This window comes from Piliocolobus tephrosceles, chromosome 17 (genome assembly GCF_002776525.5).
Source record: "Piliocolobus tephrosceles isolate RC106 chromosome 17, ASM277652v3, whole genome shotgun sequence".
NCBI lineage: Eukaryota > Metazoa > Chordata > Mammalia > Primates > Cercopithecidae > Piliocolobus > Piliocolobus tephrosceles.
This window is the reverse complement of record NC_045450.1, coordinates 54,522,971-54,544,462: the sequence shown is the minus strand read 5'-3', so window position 1 is coordinate 54,544,462 and position 21,492 is coordinate 54,522,971. Positions and strand designations below refer to the sequence as shown.

The window sequence follows — 21,492 nt, the reverse complement described above, 5'->3', positions numbered from 1 at the left end:
AAATAAATAAATAAATAAATAAATAAATAAATAAATAAATAAATAAATAAAGTTGAAAAAATAACGAATATCTAAATACTGAAAAATAAGTAAGCAAATATTTCAACCCGTCAAGAGAATAAATAAAGCTTTGCAATAATGTTTAGTAGAAGGACATATTTAATAGAAAATTTTAGAGTACAAAGCCTACATCTGTTTATGTATATTACTAATCCCGTCCAAAATTTTAAGAGAGGGATAGTTTACTTAACAACACCATCCTTTCCCCATAGCTGTGGGATAGGTAGAAATAGGGGAAGTAGAAAATTCTTAAATTCCGAGTCAAATTTAATTTAGTAAGCATTAGATAAAATCTAATATATATTACATGTAAGAAAGCCATGATTAATTTTGTCCTATTAAAAACTACTATAGAAAGGTAGATATGAAAATTTTTTCTTTTTTCTTTTTTCTTTTGTAGAGACAGGATCAATAAGACCTCACTCTGTTGCCCAGGCTGGAGTGCAGTGGTGTCACTATAGCTCACCGTATCCTTGAACTCTTGGGCTCAAATAATCCTCCCATCATAGCCTCTCAAGTAGCTGGGTCTACAGGCGCATGCCACCATGCCCAGCAAATTTAAAACATTTGTTTTTTGTGGAGATGGGCTCTTGCTATGTTGCCCTTGCTGGTTTCAAACTCCTGGCTTCAAGCAATCCTCCTACCTCGCCCTCCCAAAGTGCTGGGATTATAGGTGTGTACAACGGCACCTGGCCTTTTTTTTTTTTTTTTTTTTTTTTAAAGAGATGGTTTTGAATCCCAGGATGGTTTTAAACTCCCGGGCTCGAGTGATTCTCCTTCCTCAGCCTCCCAAGTAGTTGGGACTACAGCTGTGTGCCACTGCACCCGGCTGAAAATTGATATTCTTAATTTGATATAACATAACAAAATAATATAAACATACATACAAAACAAAAAACATATACACCTATATTTTCTGGAGAATGTGAAAGATGTTAAGAATGTAAAAAGGGATGATCTTCTGTCCCCTTAAAAACAAACAAAAAGACAAAGGATCCAATGGCCACTGTTAAAGCAATAATTAGAAGTAATTTTTTTTAAAGCCACAAGGCACTGCATGAATCCTGATATTACAAATTCTTTCCACTGAGTGTCTATAGAAGGAAGATCAAGTATCTGTTTCCTCTTCTCCCTTCCAACTGTGTCACCTTTTGACCCCTTTCCTTTTCTACCTCTCTCTCTTCCTGTTTCCTTCTATCTCCCATTCCAATCCCAACTCTTCGCACTAACCAATTTCCTTTTTACCTCTCATTTTACTGCAACTGCTTAAACCTGACAAAAAGTTTATAGTCATGGAAATAAACACAAGCCAGAAACTTATAACGGAACAAACATTTTAATTTTTTTTAGATAAAAATATTTTTGGGGTTCTGTGTTTTACTGTATATCATTTTTATGTTTATTCTTCTTTTCCTCCCATATCCAGCTCTCAAAGTCTAAGTTCAAGCATCAAGCTTCCTAAGTGGTCAGGATAAAATTCAAATTATTTTGCTGAACACACAACTCACTTTATGAAAGAGGTGTTGCCTACCTCTGTAACCTCAAATCTTATCACCTCATCATGTATATCTTTTTGTTCCAATCACATCAAACTCTTTTTATTTCCCCCAAAAGGATCATACCCTTTCAGGGAGCATATTTATACACGAATCCTTCTGCCCAGAATGACTATAGAAAGGCAGATATGAAAAATTTTCAAGTAAATCCCATTTTACTTGTTTTACTTCTAATTGTGTTTTAAGACAAGACAGAACAAGTTCTACCATCTCTGAGCAGTCTGAATTAGATGCTCTTACTATATTTCCACTGTACTTTAGTCACACAGCTACTGTGCCATATAGCATCTTTATATAACTATATAATACAATTGGAAGCTTATATAATTTTTATATACCATTAAAAAAAAGAGAGACAGGGTCTTGCTTTGTTCCCCAAGCTAATCTCAAACTCCTGGGCTCAAGTGACCCTCCTGCCTTGGCCTCCCAAAGTGCTCTCATTACAAGTGTGAGCTACCATTCCTGGACTATATACAATTTTATATACACATATATGGAAGTTAATATAATTTTATAGTAAAATTAGACATTTACTTGCCTGTTTTTTCCCCAGCCTGCTAAACTGTAAGCTCCTTAAACTATCATCTTTAATTTCAGAGTTAGGCACACTGTAACTATTCATTGAATTAACTATGAAGCTTTCCGAAAACAAACCATCAATCGGCAAGTCTTTTTGTTTGTTTTAATGCACTACAGGTGACTCTAACCTACACCCAGGACTGAGAACCATTGCATTTAATTTATGTTGACTAAATGAGTGACTGAATGAGCAATGAGGCATATTTTGTTATCAGAACACATTACCGTTTCCCTGAACTAAACTGTAGCCTCCAGTAATTATAACTGTTAAGACAAAGTAGGCTAGAAACAATAAATTAAAAAAATTTTTAAAAAGCACTCATCTGAACAATTTCCCTTTTTTTTTTTTTTTTTTTAGAGACAGGGTCTCCTGTACAGCTGGAGTGCAGTGGTGTGATGACAGCTCACTGCTATCTCAAAACCCCTGGGCTCAATGATCTTTCTGCCTCAGCCTCTTGAGTAGCTGGCACTACAGGCACATGCTACCATGCCTGGCTTTTTTTTTTTTTTTTTTTTTTAATTTTTGTAGAGACAGGGTCTGTCATTAAGTTGTTCAGTACACTTCCATTATAAGTTTCTGGCTTGTGTTAGTTTCCATAAATATAAACTTTTTGGCAGGTTTAAACAGCTGGAGTAAAATGAGAGGTGAAAACAAAGTTGGCTAGTAAGAAGAGCTGGGATTGGAATGGGAGACAGAAAGAAACAGGAAGAGAGATCAGCCCGGGCTGGTCTCAAACTCCTGGCCTCAAGCGATCCTCCTGCCTTGGCCTCTCAAAGTGCTGATATTACAGGCATGAGCCACCACACTCAGCCTTATTCTTAAAAAAAAAAAGGGGGAGGTTTGGGGGGTGCTAGAGAACGATGGGTGGATCATTTGAGGTCAGGAGTTCAAGACCAGCCTGGCCAACAAGGTAAAAACCCATTTCTACTAAAAATACAAAAAAAATTTAGCTGGGCAAGGTGGCACACGCCTGTAATCCCAGCTACTCAGGAGGCTGTGGTAAGAGGACTGCTTGAACCTGGGAGGCAGAGGCTAGGCCTCACTATGTTTCCCAGGCTAGTTTCAAATTCCTGGCCACAAGCAATCCTTCCACTTCGGCTTCCCAAAGTGCTGGGATTACAGGGGTGAGCCACTGTGCCTGGCCTTGAACAACTTCACTGCCTGCCAAATTTGCCGACTGATCTTATTAATATAAACATTTTTAGTAATATATCATATATTGTTTTTAAAAATAGGTCAAATAGGCCAAGCGCAGTGGCTCACGCCTGTAATCTCAGCACTTTGGGAGGCCAAGGTGGATCATTTGAGGTCAGGAGTTCAAGACCAGCCTGGCCAACATGGTGAAACCCCATCTCTACTAAAAATACAAAAATTAGCCAGGTGGTAGTGGCACACTCCTGTAATCCCAGTTACTTGGGAGCCTGAGGCAGGAGAATTGCTTGAGCCTAGGAGGTGGAGGTTGCAGTGAGCCAAGATCATACCATTGCACTCCAGCCTGGGCAACAAGCGAAACTCGGTCTCAAAAAAGAAAAAGAAAAAAAAAAGAAAGAAAGAAATGTGAAAAGGAAAAATTTTCCTAGTCATTACTTGTAACAATAATCATTAGAGAGAAACTACAATTACGGTGAGACATATATAACAACATAATTGAATTTACACACACAAACATGCACACATCATTTTCTGTCCATGCCAACGTTAGTGATAAGAATTGAATTTCCCACTCCCAACACTATACTACACTATTATAATTAGTAATCAAAACTTCTGCCATGTTGTTATTTGCAAAGTCCTCCTTACCTTACTCATGTTCTAACACAGAACAGTTAGAACCATAGCAATTTACCACACAGTGAAGATGTTTAGAAAACGCTTTCGTTTTGTAATTTACTTCTGATAACCAGCTCAAATTACTTTTTTTTTTTTTTGAGACAGTCACAGTCTGCCGCCCAGGTTGGAATGCAGAGGCATGCTCAAGGCTCACTGCAGCCTTGATCTCCTAGGTCTCAAGTGATCCTCTTGCCTCATCTTCCCGAGTAGCTGAAACTACAGGCACAAGTCATCACACCCAACTTACTACATATATTTTTTTATTTTGTAGAGACAGGGTTTTCACTACATTGCCCAGGCTGGTCTTAAACTCCTGAGCTGAAGTGATCCTCCCACCTTTGCCTCCCAAAGTGCTGGGATTACAGGTGTGAGCCACCATACCTGGCCCAAATTACTTTTTAAATCAGCATATTATAATAATAGGAAACTACAAAATGCTCCACATCTTTTGAATTGTATCCCAATTATTCATCTCTAGTTTGGTCTAGAAAATCTGACTACTGCTTTTAAAATACTTCAAATTTTGCACAATCACAAGCCGGAGTATGTGAAATATCTAAAATTTAGAGATGTCTAAAAGATTAACAGAAAATGAAAGAAACTCCATATGTTTAGTATCTCCATATCTTCTTACTTACTACACAAAATTGGAGAAGAAGGTGTTTGCAGTGTCAAAGTGGAGCCATCTTTCCTCGTGATATTAACTCGAAAAACCAATCTGGCACGAGTGCTTTTTTTCTTGGAACCAGCAATTCCTATTCTGGCTTCAACATCAGCATTCCTCAATTTCAATATCCCTACGCAGTCCACCCTAATACAGAAAAAAATATATAAAGGGACATTTTGTTGTATAAATAGTGTAATGCTCTTAATCAACAAGTTTGTTTTTTAAAATTTTGCTTATCTATTAATTCTGTGAATATGTAATAAAATTACAAAGTTCCAAGTTCAAAACTACAAAAGGGTAAATTCTAAACATTCACTGTTCCTAATCCTGTCAATCTTTTGTTTATAATAATAAAGAAAAAGTAAAAAAAATAAAATCACTATTTTAAAATCTGAACATAAGTAATGGCTTATAAGAGACCTTTTTTTTTTTTTTTTTTTTTTGAGATGGAGTTTCACTGTCACCCAGGCTGTAGAGGCTGGAGTGCAGTGGTGTGATCTCAGCTCACTGCAACTTCTGTCTCCTGGGTTTAAGGGATTCTCCTGCCTCAGCCTCCTGAGTAGCTGGGATTACAGGTGGCCGCCACCATGCCCAGCTATTTTTTGTATTTTTAGTAAAGATGGGGTTACACCATGTTGGCCAGGCTGGTCTTGAACTCCTGTCATCAAGTGATCTGCCCACCTTGGCCTCCCAAAGTGCTGGGATTACAGGCATGAGCCACCGCACCTGGCCAGAGACCATTAAAAAAAAAAAAAAAATTAGTCTCTTTCTTTACAGAGCTAATTCTGAAAACAGAGAAAATGGATTTTACTTTTAAAAACTTAGTAGCTGCCTCTAGAAGGAGGGAATATTAGACAGCCACTAAGAAGTATGTTACCACATTGAATGATATGTGAAAAATGCTCATGATACGTTAAGTCAAAAGCAGATTACAAAACAATGGGTACACTATCTTCTCAATTTTGCCCAAAAAAGACTGGGAAGACACACATTAAAATAGTGGTTATTTCCGGGAAGTTGGTTTATATTTATTTATATTTATTTTATTTTTTTGAGACGGAGTCTCACTGTGTCACCCAGGTCTGAGTGCAATGGCGCTACCTCAGCTCACTATAACCTCTGCCTCCTCGATTCAGGTAATTCTCATGCCTCAGCCTCCTGAGTAGCTGTGATTACAGGCATGCACCATTACCCCAGCTCATTTTTGTATTTTTAGTAGAGCCAGAGTCTTACTATGTTGCCCAGGTTGGTCTTGAACTCCTGGCTCAAGAGATCCATCCACCTCAGCCTCCCAAAGTGTTGGGATTATAAGCATGAGCCACTGTGCCAGGCCGGAAGTTGGTTTTTAAAGGGCATGTTTTTAGCTTTTTATTACCCTGTGTTTTCAACTATTTTTTTTTTTTGAGACAGATTTTCACTCTTGTTGCCCAAGCCTGAGTGCAATGGTGCAATCTCAGCTCACTGCAGCCTCTGCCTCCAGGGTTCCAGTGATTCTCCTGCCTCAGCCTCTCATGTAGCTGGGACTTCAGGCATGCACCACCACTCCTGGCTAATTTCTATATTTTTAGTAGAGATGGGGTTTCATTATGTTGGCTAGGCTGGCCTCAAACTCCTGGCCTCAGATGATCTGCATGCCTCAGCTTCCCAAAGTACTGGGATTACAGGCATGAGTCACCATGCCTGGCCCCTTTTTCAACTTTCTTATATTGACTAAGTACTATTTTTATAATCAGTAAATTCTTTCCTTTCCTCCTCTACTATACATATTTACTTTTATAATTGTCTTTTTTTTTTTTTTTTTTTTTTTTGAGACGGAGTCTTGCTCTGTCACCCAGGCTGGAGTGCAGTGGTGCAATCTCAGCTCACTACAAACTCCGCCTCCCGGATTCAAGCAATTATCTGCTTCAGCCTCCCAAGTAGCTTGGATTACAGGTGCCTGCCACCACACCCGGCTAATTTTTTTGTATTTTTAATAGAGACAGGGTTTCACTGTCTTGGCCAGGCTGGTCTTGAACTCCTGACCTCATGATCCACCCACCTTGGCCTCCCAAAGTGCTCAGATTACAGGCGTGAGCCACTGTGTCCAGCCCCTTTTTTAAATAATTTTCAAAAGTTACAAGTTAAAAAATATTTACGAGGCCAGGTGCGGTCGCTCATGCCTGTAATCCCAGCACTTTGGGAGCCTGAGTTGGGCAGATGATTTGAGGTCAGAAGTTCGAGACCAGCTTGACCTACATAGTGAAACCCCATCTCTACTAAAATACAAAAATTAGCCAGGTATGGTGGTGGGCGCCTGTAATCCCACCTACTCGGGAGGCTGAGGGAGGAGAATCGCTTGAACCCAGGAGGTGGAGGTTGCAGTGAGCTGAGATCGCACCACTACACTGCTTGGGCAACAAAGCACGACTCCCTCCCCCCCCAAAAAAAATTACAAAATATTTCTCAAAATGCCTTTTTTCCAACTAACCTTTTACCAGTCTATTTAAAATGGCTTTCAAAAGTAAACTGAAAACCAAGTAAAGTCTTTAGCAACTATCCAATATACAAATAATTACAACATAGGTCTACCCCATACCAATATATTTCCTGCTGTTATGGTTCAGTTTTACGATTAAAGGTCCTTTACACAAGGCTTAAGGAAAAATAATTTTTAAAACTTAAATGTACAAGATGAAAAACACATAATCTAAATCTAAAGATATATATTTTTTAAATACAGGAAAATAACAACTAATGGTGAATTTAAACCAGCAATACGCGTTTCACATCAAGATGGAATAAGGCACTTCATAGTCTCTGCTGAACAGTTTCTTGGCCGGGTGCAGTGGCTCACGCCTGTAATCCCAGCACTTTGGGAGGTCAAGGTGGGTGGATTACCTGAGGTCAGGAGTTGGAGACCAGCCTGGCCAAGATGGTGAAACCCTGACTCTACTAAAAATACAAAAATTAGCCGGGGGCGGTGGTGGGTGCCTGTAATCCCAGCTACTTGGGAGGCTGAGGCAGGGAGAATCACTTGAACCTGGGAGGCAAAGGTTGCAGTGAACCGAGATAGCACCACTGCACTCCAGCCAGGGTGACAGATGGAGACTCTGTCTCAAAAAAAAAAAAAAAAAAGTTTCTAAAGCAAACATTAAGATGGTGGAATTCAGGAAAACAAATCAAATCATAGTTTTTATTTTCAATGTTACTATTATAAACCCAAAAAAGTAAGTCTTCGGCCAGCTTTCAACTTGGCTTTGATATCCCTGCCTTTACCATGGGAATTCTTTTTTTTTTTTTTTTTTTTGAGACGAAGTTTCGCTTTGTTGCCTAGCTTGGAGGGCAGTGGCACAATCTCAGCTCACGGCAAACTCCACCTCCTGGGTTCAAGTGATTCTCCTGCCTCAGCCTCCCAAGTAGCTGGGATTACAGGCATGTGCTACTACACCCAGCTAATTTTTGTACTTTCAGTAGAGACAGGGTTTCACCATGTTGGCCAGGCTGGTCTCTAACTCCTGACCTCAGGTGATCCACCAGCGTCACACTCCAAAAGTGCTGGGATTACAGGCATGAGCCACTGCACCTGGTCCAACCATGGGAATTCTTTAGCAAAGGGTAAAAGAGTTAATTTTAACCCACAACCATTCTGAAGTAGTGTCTTTTTTTATTCATAATATTTAAAACATTTTAATAAAATACTCAAAATCTTCTGTACATTAGAAACCGAACAATTCTCCTGCCTAACACAAGAGTGTAATATATAATGAAAAATTCTTACTAAGTACTTACGCCAGTGTCATGTTGTTGCTAGGATCAAGGCCGACTTCTATAACAGTAGTGCCTTCAATGTCCACTTCTTTGCAAGGAGTTGTATTTCGTCCAGTTACCCTGCAGGCCTGATAAAATCCATGTGGTTTCACTCGTCCAGAGTCGTTGCCCACAAACACTTGCAACACTACAGGTTCATTATGGCCTTCCAGCTGAAACAAGAAAACATGCAACAGAAACACTAATTAGCATTTCAAATAATCTAATTATAAAATCAAATATTTAAGACCAAATCCTATACTTGTAACTGAATTACATTTAAAAATATTTAAATCTTCAAGAAAAATAGAGGTAAAACATTTTCATAAAAGAGTTGGCTAAATTCCTGAAGTCATAGTTTTAATTCTGTAATAACCATACTTAAATTATAAATTTAGATGTTAGGTGATAAATTACCATTTATAATTTATTTGTACAAGCAGATGAGAATGAATACACAGTACTTTAGGTAGCATTTGGAGCTCAGGACCTACCACCATAACAATGGAAAAACTCACAAAACTGTTAGTGGCATCATCATCATCATCAAATGAGAGTACATATACCATATTTTTATTCTACTAAAGCTACTTGAGCAGAAAAGTATGAGGGCAGCTATATATGAATAACAAGGAAATGAAGCTCATTTTCATGGACTAGATACATACGTATAACATCATTAAATCCTGGGATAAAACATTATGGTCTGAGAGACTGCTAGTTCAAACGGGGATCTGTGGCTCATTACAGGTCTCTAGCAAGCCTTCATAAATTAAATTATAATTTGTACGCTGAAAAATAAATAAATATTTAAAACAGCATTTGGGAACAAATGTTTCCAATCCTGATTCTTGATAAGGCTTATAGTTAAACATTGAAGCCACTAATATAGAATGCAGAAAAATCACAAAGTAAATTGTACAATGCATGCCAAACAAAGTGCTTAAAAAATTTACACATGCCTTACAGCTGTATCTCTACAAAATGGTATCATAATGAGGAAAATAAGCAAACCCCAGTCAAATTGCTGGTCAGCAGAACCTAGAACAGTGCCTGGCACATGGAGGAGTGCAGTATTTGTTGAACGAATGACTGAACAAACTTTTAAGGTCAATTCATTCCCTATCATAGTTAAGCAATTAATCTAACAATATTTCTAACTAGACAAAACATAACTTAAAGTCAGGGCAATTAGGTTAAATGTAATGACCAAACTACCAAAATATCTGGCTAGACAAATATTTACACAAAGCATAACATAAATTTCTCACTTGCCTGTTACCTGTCCTGGGTTTGAAGGATTGGGTGTGGGTTGAGGCAGTAAGTAGTGAAGAAGGGTAGGCTTGATATTGTACACATGACTATTAACCAACCTTATAAATGGTGGCAGACACGTTTCCTGATTGATCCAGAGAGTTTCAATCATAATCTCATTCAAGTATAAAATGAAAGGCAGTCCACCTCTACTCCTAACTTAAAATACTGTTTAACTAATATATTTGTACAAATTGTATTTAATAAGATTCTACCATGTGACTAGCCAAAATTCCTCCCTATTTAGTCTTTTGCAAGGGGTAGGGACACTTGTTAAGTCTTCTCCCCATTCTCCCATTTTTTTGAGGTTTGTCTTCAAAGACAAATATTCTTTATAACAAGATATCCTAGGTATTAAGTCCCTTTTAACTTTTAGTCTCCACTTTTAAAAAAATTAAGACTCAATTGATATCCCATTTCTTTTTTTTCCCTCATTTCCTTCTTTCCCTCTGTACTTGAGTGGATGCAAATGATATCCCATTTCTTAAACCAAAGCCTTAAATATTAATCAATTCTTCTCTCAGTCCAATAGTCTTGATTACTTAACCATCTCAAAAACCTTATTTTCAAAGTTCTCAATAATTTCTACTATATTTCTTTGAATTCACTTTAATATTTCTTCCTCCAAGGTGGGAGGATCACTTGAGATCAGGAGTTCGAGACCAGTCTCACCAACATGGTGAAACCCCGACTCTACTAAAAATACAAAAATTAGCTGGGCCTGGTGGCACACAACTGTGGGTCCCAGCTACTCAGGTGGCTGAGGCATGATTACTTGCACCAGGGGGAAGAGGCTGCAGTGAGCTGAGATTGCACCACTGCACTCCAGCCTGGGTGACAGAGTGAGACCGTCTCAAAACAACAACAAAAATTCTTTCTAAATATAAAGTTTGGGATGAATCTAATTCAAATATCAAATATGAGGGAAGAAAATTCATGATTTAAAAATATTTTACTTTTCAGGACATATTCCCCTTTACATTTTAACTAAAATTCAAATGATAAATAAAGTAAATACCTTTACTGTAGGAAAGCCTTGCTGCGTTCTATCTTTTACTGAGCCGCGGCTGCCCTCAGTCAGGTACCGAGCTCGATGCTGTGTCTCAGGTTGCACAACTATCTTCAGCTCCTTTCCCTCACTTTTAACAGGATATTGTCCACACAACATAGGGCTCTTCTTTACACCAGTTCCTTTTTGGTTTTCCAATGTTCTGAGAAATCAGAGCACAACATGGAGAAAGTATCAAAAAGAGTTTTTTGATTAAAAAAAAAAAAAGCAGCCATCTAAGACAAAGGAAGAAACAGAACTAGCAATAATAGTAAAAACAACTATTTAGCTTGCTGGTATTGCCTAAGGGAAGATACATGAGCAAAGTATCTTTAAAAAGATTTTGTAAAAAAGTTTACTTATGATGCAAAAATAAAAGAAAGTACCTTTGACAGAAAAGAAAATGAACGTATATGAGTGGTAGGAGGAAGGGAGGAAGATTGACTGCAATAAACTGAAACTAATACGAAAGAATAGTTAATGTCACTATAACCTTTCACACTGTACTTCAGTCAAAATAAGATTTAAAAACTCCATGTATGCATTCCATATATAAATTCCAAATTTTATATAAAGCTATAAGATTAACTACTGTTATTTTTTAATTGCAAAGTAAAAGAAAAAAAGTGATGGTAGCAAAAGCAAAAATCAAACCCCCAAAAACCCTACATACCCCCATACAAAATGGCCTACAAACCAAATGAAGGTATACGTAGCTTATTCTTTTGGGTTTCCTTTTCAGTAAATCAAACTGAAGAAATTATATAAAAAATTAGCGATTCAATTTTTATGGGGAAATCAGCTTTATTCTAAACAATCTTTTCTAGGAGTGTGATTTTTCAGATTATTTTTATTTGTGATTAGTTAAGTAATTAAAGCTCTCAATAAAAATTTTACAATCTGGGCTTGACAGCACCAGCATTCTACCTTTTTTTTTTTTGAGACGGAGTTTTACTCTGTCACCCAGGCTGGAGTACAGTGGCACAATCTCAGCTCACTGTAACCTCTGCTTCCTGGGTTCAAGTGATTCTCCTGCCTCAGCCTCCCAAGTAGCTGGGATTACAGGCATGTGCCACCACACCTGTTTTTATATTTTTATTAGAGATGGGGTTTCACCATGTTGTCCAGGCTGGTCTTAACTCCTGACCTCAGGTGATCCGCCCACCTTGGCCTCCCAAAGTGCTGGAATTACAAGCGTGAGCCACTGCGCCTAGCCTTTATTGTTTTTAGTTATGCTTTTAACATTTATTTATAATGCATTTGCTATGTGGAATATATGTTCAAAGGAAAACAGTATCCCAAATGGTGGTTATGACTTCAGGCAAACACATTTCATCTGTAAAATAGTTGAGGCACTGCAAATACGTAATAAAAATAAGTAAAAACAATATTGCTAGTTATCTTTCCTTCTGAGCAACGATGTGGTGGCTCACACCTGTAATTCCAGCACCTTGGGTTACCAAGGCGGGTGGATCACCTGAGGTCAGGAGTTTGAGACCACCCTGGCCAACATGGTGAAACCCCATCTCTACTAAAACTACAACAAATTAGCCAGGAGTGGTGGCAGATGCCTGTAATCCCATCTACTCTGGAGGTTGAGGCAGGAGAATCACTTGAACCCAGGAGGTGCAGGTTGCAGGGAGCCCAGATTGTGCCATTGTACTCCAGCCTGGTCAACAAGAGCAAAACTCCGTCTCAAAAAACAAAAAAACAAACAAACAAAAAAAACAAAATTCACCTACATTTTTAAATAAAGTCAGGGTCATAGCTTTCTCTGTGACCCTCATAGTCCTAAGTTTTGACTCACATCAAAGATCCAGGAGCCAGATGACTGTGAAGAAAAATCTCCTCTAAAAGCAACCAGATCCCAGTAGGAATATTATGACTTCAAACACAGAGGAGCTAAGCAGGCTTAAACCTGGCTCTAATGTTTACCCCTCTAGCTGTAACCAAGTTGTTGCCTCAATCATCAAGAACAAAGTGAGAAAGGCACTATCTTCAATGAAAATGGGGAGTAGGTTGAATCGTTGGCTAAGAAAGGGGCAAAAGAATGGAGCAAAGAAGGAATGAAACTAGCACAGGAATTCAGTAAGACTGATAGATAAGAGGAAGAGTTCTCAAGGCGCAATACTGTGCTTAATCATCTTCATATTCCCTGAACCTTATACAGTTCCTGAAACATAACAGGTGCTGAAGAAATCTTTGTTGATGAAGGCAAGTAAGAAGAAGAAAGGGACAAAGAAAGGAAAGCAGAGGGATAAAGGAGCTTCTGTAATATTAAGATGAGAAAGACCTAAGATGAGAAAGGTCCTAAATGGACAAGGAATGCCATTTGTGCAAGTTTGACATAAGTAGGTCAAAGATTACTTGTGCAAGTCATTTAAAAGGCCCTGGAAGAACACATTCTATTAACATAAGTATCAAGTTGAAGCTGGAACAATGGGCAATAAACCCTGTTGTTCTTTTCATCATTCTGGGTACAGATTCAAACATGTGGTCTAACTAGTGTGCAGTTCCTCACACATGAAAGTCTATGATATTTTGTTTTATACTAATCTTAAAGTAAAAATATTCATTTATTGAAACGATGTAGAAAGGGGGATACACATACAAAGAGATGAAAAAAAATACTGCAAAACGATAATAGCAGGTTTACTGAGTGACTAGATTATGGGGTTTTCTTGTATTTTTCAAATACTTGTAATTCATACCTATTAATTTTATAATAGAAAAGGGAAAATTTTAGTTTGAAATAAAAGGAAAATTCATATAGCATATCGATTAACTTGGCAAGACATGTTTTTATACTCACGCTAGTCAAGCTAATATTTATAAGGGCAAATAAATGAAAATGAGTTTTACTAGTCCAGCAAAACAAATGATCTCACTTGGGATGAAGACTATTGAGTGAGTATACACATTATGGCTTAAAAAAGAATATCATATATAATTAAGCAATTTCTAAAATGGTACTTTAGAATTCCTTCAAACTATGTTTATTTTCTAAAATGTAAAAATGGAATACATACATATTGAGATGTATAGACATGTAAAATCATGAAAACATCCACTAATGCTTAGAAACTTAGTCATGTTACTAATTTTTAAGGCATGATGGCTTAAGAAAAAATAAAGCAGCAGTCAGTTACATGGGATTTTACCATGTAAAATCCAAAAAGGAAAATCCACCATCATGGCACAGTCTATTCAGAAGTCTTAAAATGACATTCTAATTTATGTGTGCTGCATAATCCTTCTGGTGGCCTATGTCAAAAAAAAAAAATTTTCACTACAAAAAGCCTAAAATAGGTTTCACATCCAGATGACATCATATCTTAACTTGTAGAAATATCTAGAAGAGACATGGGGCAACTGATTCTTAGGACATTTAGTTGAGAAATTTAAGAATGATATGGCTAGAAATATTCAAATACTAAGCTTTTTTTATTTTTTTTTTAAATGGTTTTATTCTTTTTTTTTTTTTTTTTTTTTTTTTGAGACGGAGTTTTGCTCTTGTTGCCCAGGCTGGAGTGCAATGGCGTGATCTCGGCTCACCATAACCTCTGCCTCCCAGGTTCAAGCGCTTCTCCTGCCTCAGCCTCCCGAGTAGCTGGGATTACAGGCATGCACCACCATGCCCGGCTAATTTTGTATTTTTAGTAGAGACGAAGTTTCTACACATTGGTCAGGTGGGTCTCGAACTCCCAACCTTAGGTGATCCACCTGCCTAAGCCTCCCAAAGTGCTGGGATTACAGGCGTGAGCCACCGCGCCCAGCCAAGTTTTATTCTCTTATTAGACTCTAACATTTTAGTCATATAAAAATGCTATTTTCATCTACAAGCTATCAGATTTCTATGTGGTATCTTGAAGATCAATAAACTGCTGTACGTATTTTAAAGTACATTTTCTAAATACTTAGTATGATATAAATTGTAATTTTATGGCACATTAGATCTAAGGCTATATCCTTATCTCTCAAAACATTTTAAGATTGTTTTCATTGTTGAAGAATACAGGCTTTTAGCTTGACATGCTCTGAAAAATTATTTTTAAGGCCTATTTTTCTATATATTTAGGTACGGTTTCATCCTTTCCTCAACATAGTTGTTATAAATTCCAATTTTAAACTTCTTCCATCATTTCCATATACTAGTTTTAAATATTTTTTTAATTACCTAAGAAGCTGGACACCACTTCTGCTTGATGGGGTTTCTGCTCCATGAATTATTTCACGAAAGAGTCTGTCTTGACCAATTATACTTTCCCTGGGTAACCTCAAATCATTTCTAAGATACAGCTATCATACATACGTAGAAGCAGAAAAGATGAAGGTCAAGATATTTAATTAGCAATTGTAAATCACTCTGTTTACTAGTCATAAGTAAAAATTCTATTTGCTCTAAATTTGAACATTCAACATTCATTTTGATATAAAAATGAAAATTTATCTTCCAGAACTTTATATTAAAGACTTTCTTCACTAAAGAATAAACACACATACATAATTAAATGATATTCATGAGCCTTTTAGATCTGTGCTACTATCACGGTTATTTAAGTATTTACCTGTTGTATTCATTACATTTCAGGGTCTTATTTTATAAGTAATAGTTCTACAAATACTATGTTCTGAAATTCTTGACTTTATTAAATGGCAACATTTTAGGAAAGAGTGTATCTTGTTTTGTTTTAGGTAATTTACTAATCTGGACTTTCTAAAACTGAAAAGCATTTAAATATTCATTTTCATTTAACTACATCACCCCAAAGGAGGTAAAGAAGCAGTGTAGAGTAATTATTGCTTAAAGGATAGATACTACTTTTTAAAATGTACTGAGGGAGTGCTTAAGGGCAAGTTTAATATACATTAAGAATATTCTCTCTATTAGTGATGTCATCAAGTAGTAAACCAATCTAAAGCTTCTTGACCACTTTTTGTGTAAAACTGAAATTGTAGGAGATCCTGGGTCCTAGCGAGTTAAATTTTAACAAATTATTTTGAATGTACTATAGAAAAATCTAATTTAAAAGTCTAGCAATTAAATATTACAATAAAATTACTAAAGGAAATAAAAATAACTCATACTAGTCTGCATGATAGCAGTGAATATTCTGTAACATAGCTATTGAACTATATTAGTGGGTAGTGTGACTGACAGAGATGAAAGAAAACTCAAATATGTACCATGATCCTGTTTCATCACCCTCTAAAGAAGTAACCCAGAATCACAGGAAAAAAATTAGTGATTTAAAAACAATATTGAATCTGCACAATCAGTGTATTAGTATCAAAGGAAAAAAGCTTATGATACATGAATCTAAATGATGAGAATCAAACTATCAATTTAGTTTTTTCTTGTTTTCATCAATTAAAGAGAAAAAAATTTAAGTCTAAAATCTTCTAAAAAATGTAAACCATATGAGGACACAACGTGAAAGAGAACACAGCTCTTAGTGACTGTTTGAGTTGTTTTTGATAGAGTCATTACATTGCTAGTTATTTCTATGAGGAAAAAAATATATATATATACATACACATTTTTTTTTCTTTTTCTTTTTCTTTTTTTTTTTTTGAGATGGAGTTTCGCTCTTGTCGCCCAGGCTGGAATGCAGCGGCATGATCTTGGCTTACTGCAGCCTCCACCTCCCAGGTTCAAGCGATTCTCCTGCCTCAGCCTCCCGAGTAGCTAGGGTTACAGGCACGTGCCACAATGCCCAGCTAATTTTTTTAGTATTTTTAGTAGAGATGGGGTTTCACCATGTTGGTCAGGCTGGTCTCGAACTCCTGACCTCAGGTGATCCGCCTGCCTTGGCCTCCCAAAGTGCTGGGATTACAGGCGTGAGCCACCGTGCCTGGCTGAGTAAAAATATTTTCAAGTCCTTTTAAAATATAAATTCATTTGAAATTTAAGTTATTTCAGAACAGATTATTTTCATTTTCGACTACCTAACTATACTGGTAATAAGATATCTATTGCTAGAATCTACGATTATTTTATTTTCTAGCTAGTAAAAGCTGGTAATTTTAAGTTAAAATTTTCATGTATTTCAATGATAAAATTAGCACTGTTGCTTTATATGCAAACTTGAGCTGAGCAATTAGGAAAAATTGGGAATTTTTTTTGTTTGTTTTGCATAATGGTGATAGAATTTTAAAAAATGTGAATACCAACCCATTTCCCGCTTTTGAGTTGCCTTTGTTGTCCGTGGTAAGCTGAGAAAGCACATAGTGAGGTGCTTTGGCACTGTCGGCATCAAATATATCCATATTAGATTCTTCACAATCTCGTCGTTTGACCCCCGGCCTCTGCTTTGGATTTCGTTTTCGTGATTTACGAGGTACCTCAGTGTTATCATTGTAGGAACTGGTGCTCATGTTACTGAAGTTGGAGGGGGAATCCTCCATCCACATACTGCAGCTCTGCTCAGATTCCAATCCACACCCCTCATCCTGGCAGGACATCCGACTGTTATCCAGCAAGTCCTCAGGTGGTGGTGAGATGTACAAGACTGTGTGCCTCTTCGGTGTTGATGGATGCTGCTGAACTGTGTTACTGGTTAACTGCTTTTCACTTACCCCTCTGTTACTTACCCCCACGGCTGAGGAGCAGCTCTCCACTTGCATAGCCTTGCTGTCGGTGACTGAGGTAGAATAAATGGTAGGGCTGGAAGAGGTGGTAAAGGAGCTGCAAGCACCGCCCATGGAGGAAGAGGAGGGAGCTGAAGAAGCATCTGCAGTGTACAATTCAAGAGTAAATACACTATACATGTTTTCACCTATGCTGGCTAGCAGTCCCATTGAAAATGTGATTTGTGAACTGATTGTTTTTCCCCAAAATGAATAGTCAGAATTTGGTTACGTTTTAGAATATAAATGCTTCAAGCAATATAAGGCCTAAGAAATGCAATTGTAAAAAATGCCCAAATAGCATTATTTTACTTGTGTTACAATCAATAGATTTTAAAAATCTCATTTAATGTTTTAAGCTGTAAAGCAAAAATAAAGCTTTTATTGCCTCAGCTGGACATTCTATTGAATTTTAATCATTTAAAGTAATAAAGAAAACCCCAATATGAAATATATGCTTGTGGTCCACATTCAATGCCAATTAAATAATTCATTATAGAATTTGAAAAGTGGGACTGTGCTTAGCCACAAAATATTAAAATAAGTTTCTAACCTATGAAGCAGAGAACTACAGGTCATTTTTAATGCAGACACTCCCTGCTTCAGAGGCAAATCCTGGAATAAAAATATGAGAAAATAAATGAGAAAAGAGCTGCTGATTATTCCAGTTATCAATTATAAAATGAGAAATAAATAGAAAAAATATATAATCAACTGAATTGGAGGCAAAATGGAACTGGTATTGTTACTACGATTTGTTGTAAAATCTAGGAGAATCAAGATGAAAAAGGTTTGATTTGGAACATTCTGGGTTGTAGAAGATAGACAAGTTAATCATTGGGTCTCCAGAAGCTGGAAGTGGTAGTTCAAAACCATAAGCTCTAAAATAAATCCATCTTTTATGACATAATGAAAAGCAAAGGAAGAACTGATTAATGGATGGATTTCTCTTATAAAGTACTTGATTATATGCTTGACAATTGGTTAGAGCTATTTTCTCTCTTTTTAAAGGGCCTGGTTGTGACTAATAAGGGAATTTTCCAATATAAGAATAATGGTAAATTTTACTGGCTTAAATCTAACAGAAAATAGTTAAGCATAAAAATCTCTGGAGAGCATCAGAATTAATTTTTTTATAAAACTATTTTTAATCTATTATGCCTAGCAAGAAATATTTAAGTAGATCTTTTCAGCATGTGTGGCAACTGGCAGAAGAGATCACTGAAAATACTACTACTTTAGCCCTTAACAGCGTAACCTCAGAGGCGCATTGATTGCTAAGGTTGGAACTTGTCATGACCATTTAGGTATCATTTTATCTTGTTCACAATATGGAAAGGTTTGTCATATATACACACAAAAATAAAAATAGGTAACGTGACAAAGATATGTTTCAATCTAAAATTAATTTGTATCTATGACCAAATATGCCACTTTTTTAAAGTGTATGATAAAACTGTGATGTGCAGTTATTGGAACTGCAACATACACATGAATTATAATATAAAGAGCAAAATGTAAGAATGTCAATGTTTGCATAATTAAAAGCCAAGTGCCAAAGATCTGTTTTTTTAATTGAAAACATGTATTTAAAATACACCTAAATTATTTGAATGAACTATATCCACCCAGAATTCTTTATTGCTGTCAAGGCTAAAGAGCACAGTAATGAATATTAGTCATCAAGAATATGATCTACATAATGCCACATGGAAAGATTTTTCCCAACTACTGTAAGTGAAGGAGCCTAAAGAAATTAGATGATACCAGTTCCATTTTCCAGTATGTATCCTTGTCAAATGCAGTAGCTGAAATTGGAAAATTCAGTCACTTTAAACTGCATTCCAATTTAAAGGAAAACTTATCAGTTTTGTACCATGCATTAATGCAATGTTTTCTTAGTAAATAAATATTTTAAAAGGTTTGTAAAAACTACAAAATCTATATGCTAATGTCAGTGACAGTTTAGGAGCTGATTTGTAGCCACTTTGAGTTTAAATATAATTTTTTTCCCTGTCTTTTGAAAAATACTACAGAATTCATTTTAGAAAAAATAGAAAAGGTATTACATCTAACATTCCTCCGTCTGTTTCAACTATTGGCAAAAACAAAACTAATTTTTTGTGTACTTATGAGCCTATGTTCTTCATTTTCAGAGAAATACAAGTATGCAGCATACAAGTATGCAGCATGCAATATTTGCAGTGGAACACACAAAACATGAATGCTGTGAACTTATATTTCTATAAAGCAGCTTTCTCCCACTCACCCTTTTTAAATCTAAGGATCATGCACATGAGAATGCAGAGTATGAACATCTCAGGGATCCCTGTTCATGACAGATGGAAAGTACAGGTGAAAAGCAATCATGAACCCAAAAGCAAGTTATATGGTATTATGAATTTAATATGCACGATATAACCTTGTCTTGTTCTCTGAGGTAAAAAAATTTATATTGCAAATCTTATCAAATAACAAAACCGTAATGATTATAAAACCCAACTGATTTAACAGTCATACATAAGTGTGTGTTCTGGGATAAGTATGCCAAACTGTGATACCATATCCTACATAAATTTAAATATTCTACACATTTTCCATGGACAACTAACACACGATTATGTGTGCACAACTGCCAGATTGATCCTGGGTATACTTATTAAAGAAAAAGTTAACACAAAATTATGACACTGAAAATATTAACTCTGTCAGAAGAGAACAGTAAGCATCTTTTAACTGAAAATTACTTTTTAAAGTGTACCTCAATTGCAAAGATTCCACTCATTTTAAGACAAATGAAATAATTTTTTTAAAACTGTAAAACTTTTTTTTTTTTTAAAGGCAGGGTCTCGCTCTGTTGCCCAGGCTACAGTGCAGTGGCATGATCATGGCTCACTGCAGCCTTGACCTCCTAGGCTCAAGCAATCCTCCTGCCTCAGCTTCCCAAGTAACTGAGACTACAGGCACACAACACCATGCATGGCTACTTTTTAAAATATTTGTAGAGACAAGGTTTTGTCATGCTGCCCAGGCTACAGTGCAGTGGCATGATCATGGCTCACTGCAGCCTTGACCTTCTGGGCTCAAGCAATCCTCCTGCCTCAGCTTCCCAAGTAACTGAGACTACAGGCACACAACACCATGCATGGCTACTTTTTAAAATATTTGCAGAGACAAGGTTTTGTCATGCTGCCCAGGCTGGTCTCAAATTCTTGAGCTCAAGCAATCCTCCAGCTTTGGCCTCCCAAAGTATTGGGATTACAAGCATGAGCCACCACACCCAGCCTAAAATTCTTTACAATGGTACTACTGATACTCTGATGATGATAATGATGTATAAAATCTTTCATATCAAAACATTACATTCTGGTTAGCAAGAGATCTGAGTGCATTAATTAATAATGCCAGGTGAGGTAGTAAAGTGGAGGGTAAGAACTGTGAGCACCTCGAAAGCACTGACAATATCTTTCTCATCTTAGATCCTCCCAACACCTATCACAGTGCCCACATTGTAAAAAAATTCAAATTTATTAAATTGATTTATGGGAAGCCAAAAATTTGGTATGTATTTTGAGTTACACTAAAGTTAAGCTGGCAAATAAATGTAGGTTGAAGAATAAAAGAATTTACTTCTCAAAGTACTTAGAATATATATTACTACAATAGCATTATTTGATACAGGGAAAATACTAAGAGTCTAGAGGTAACCATTTGATATCTCTACCAAGAGTACTCCAGTAATTTTATTTCCTTAAATTATAAATAAGCCAAGTTACCTACTTCTATATCCATAAATTTAACATGAAAAAATCCTTAATATCCTATTGAAACATAAATACATAAAATAACGATATCCGAACATTTTAAATTTCTAATGCTAATTAGTCATTTCCAAGCATTCTCAGAAAAGTGCTAACAAATCCTCCTGGGAATATTGTAAATGTACTTAATACATCTATAAAGACCTTTCAGTCACTGTATTACTAAATAAAATATAAAAAAAAGCTTGATATTCTATAGA

At 36.4% G+C, this 21,492-nt stretch overlaps 1 protein-coding gene across 10 annotated transcripts in view; it reads right to left on the bottom strand.

Moving 5' to 3' along the window:
* NFAT5 (nuclear factor of activated T cells 5) overlaps positions 1 to 21,492 on the bottom strand; it is a 121,949-nt gene that overhangs the window by 34,063 nt on the left and 66,394 nt on the right. For 3 of the 10 annotated variants that reach the window (XM_023210294.3, XM_023210295.2, XM_023210296.2), the window contains 4 exons: positions 17,017 to 17,575; positions 10,812 to 11,004; positions 8,462 to 8,652; positions 4,665 to 4,837 (listed from right to left, as the gene is read on the bottom strand). In XM_023210294.3, coding sequence (XP_023066062.1) covers positions 4,665 to 4,837; positions 8,462 to 8,652; positions 10,812 to 11,004; positions 17,017 to 17,575 — 1,116 coding nt within the window. Of the gene's footprint in view, positions 1 to 4,664; positions 4,838 to 8,461; positions 8,653 to 10,811; positions 11,005 to 15,018; positions 16,421 to 17,016; positions 20,374 to 21,492 lie in introns of those variants that run through there. The other 7 variants (XM_023210299.2, XM_023210300.2, XM_023210302.2 and 4 more) reach the window with 6 other exon arrangements.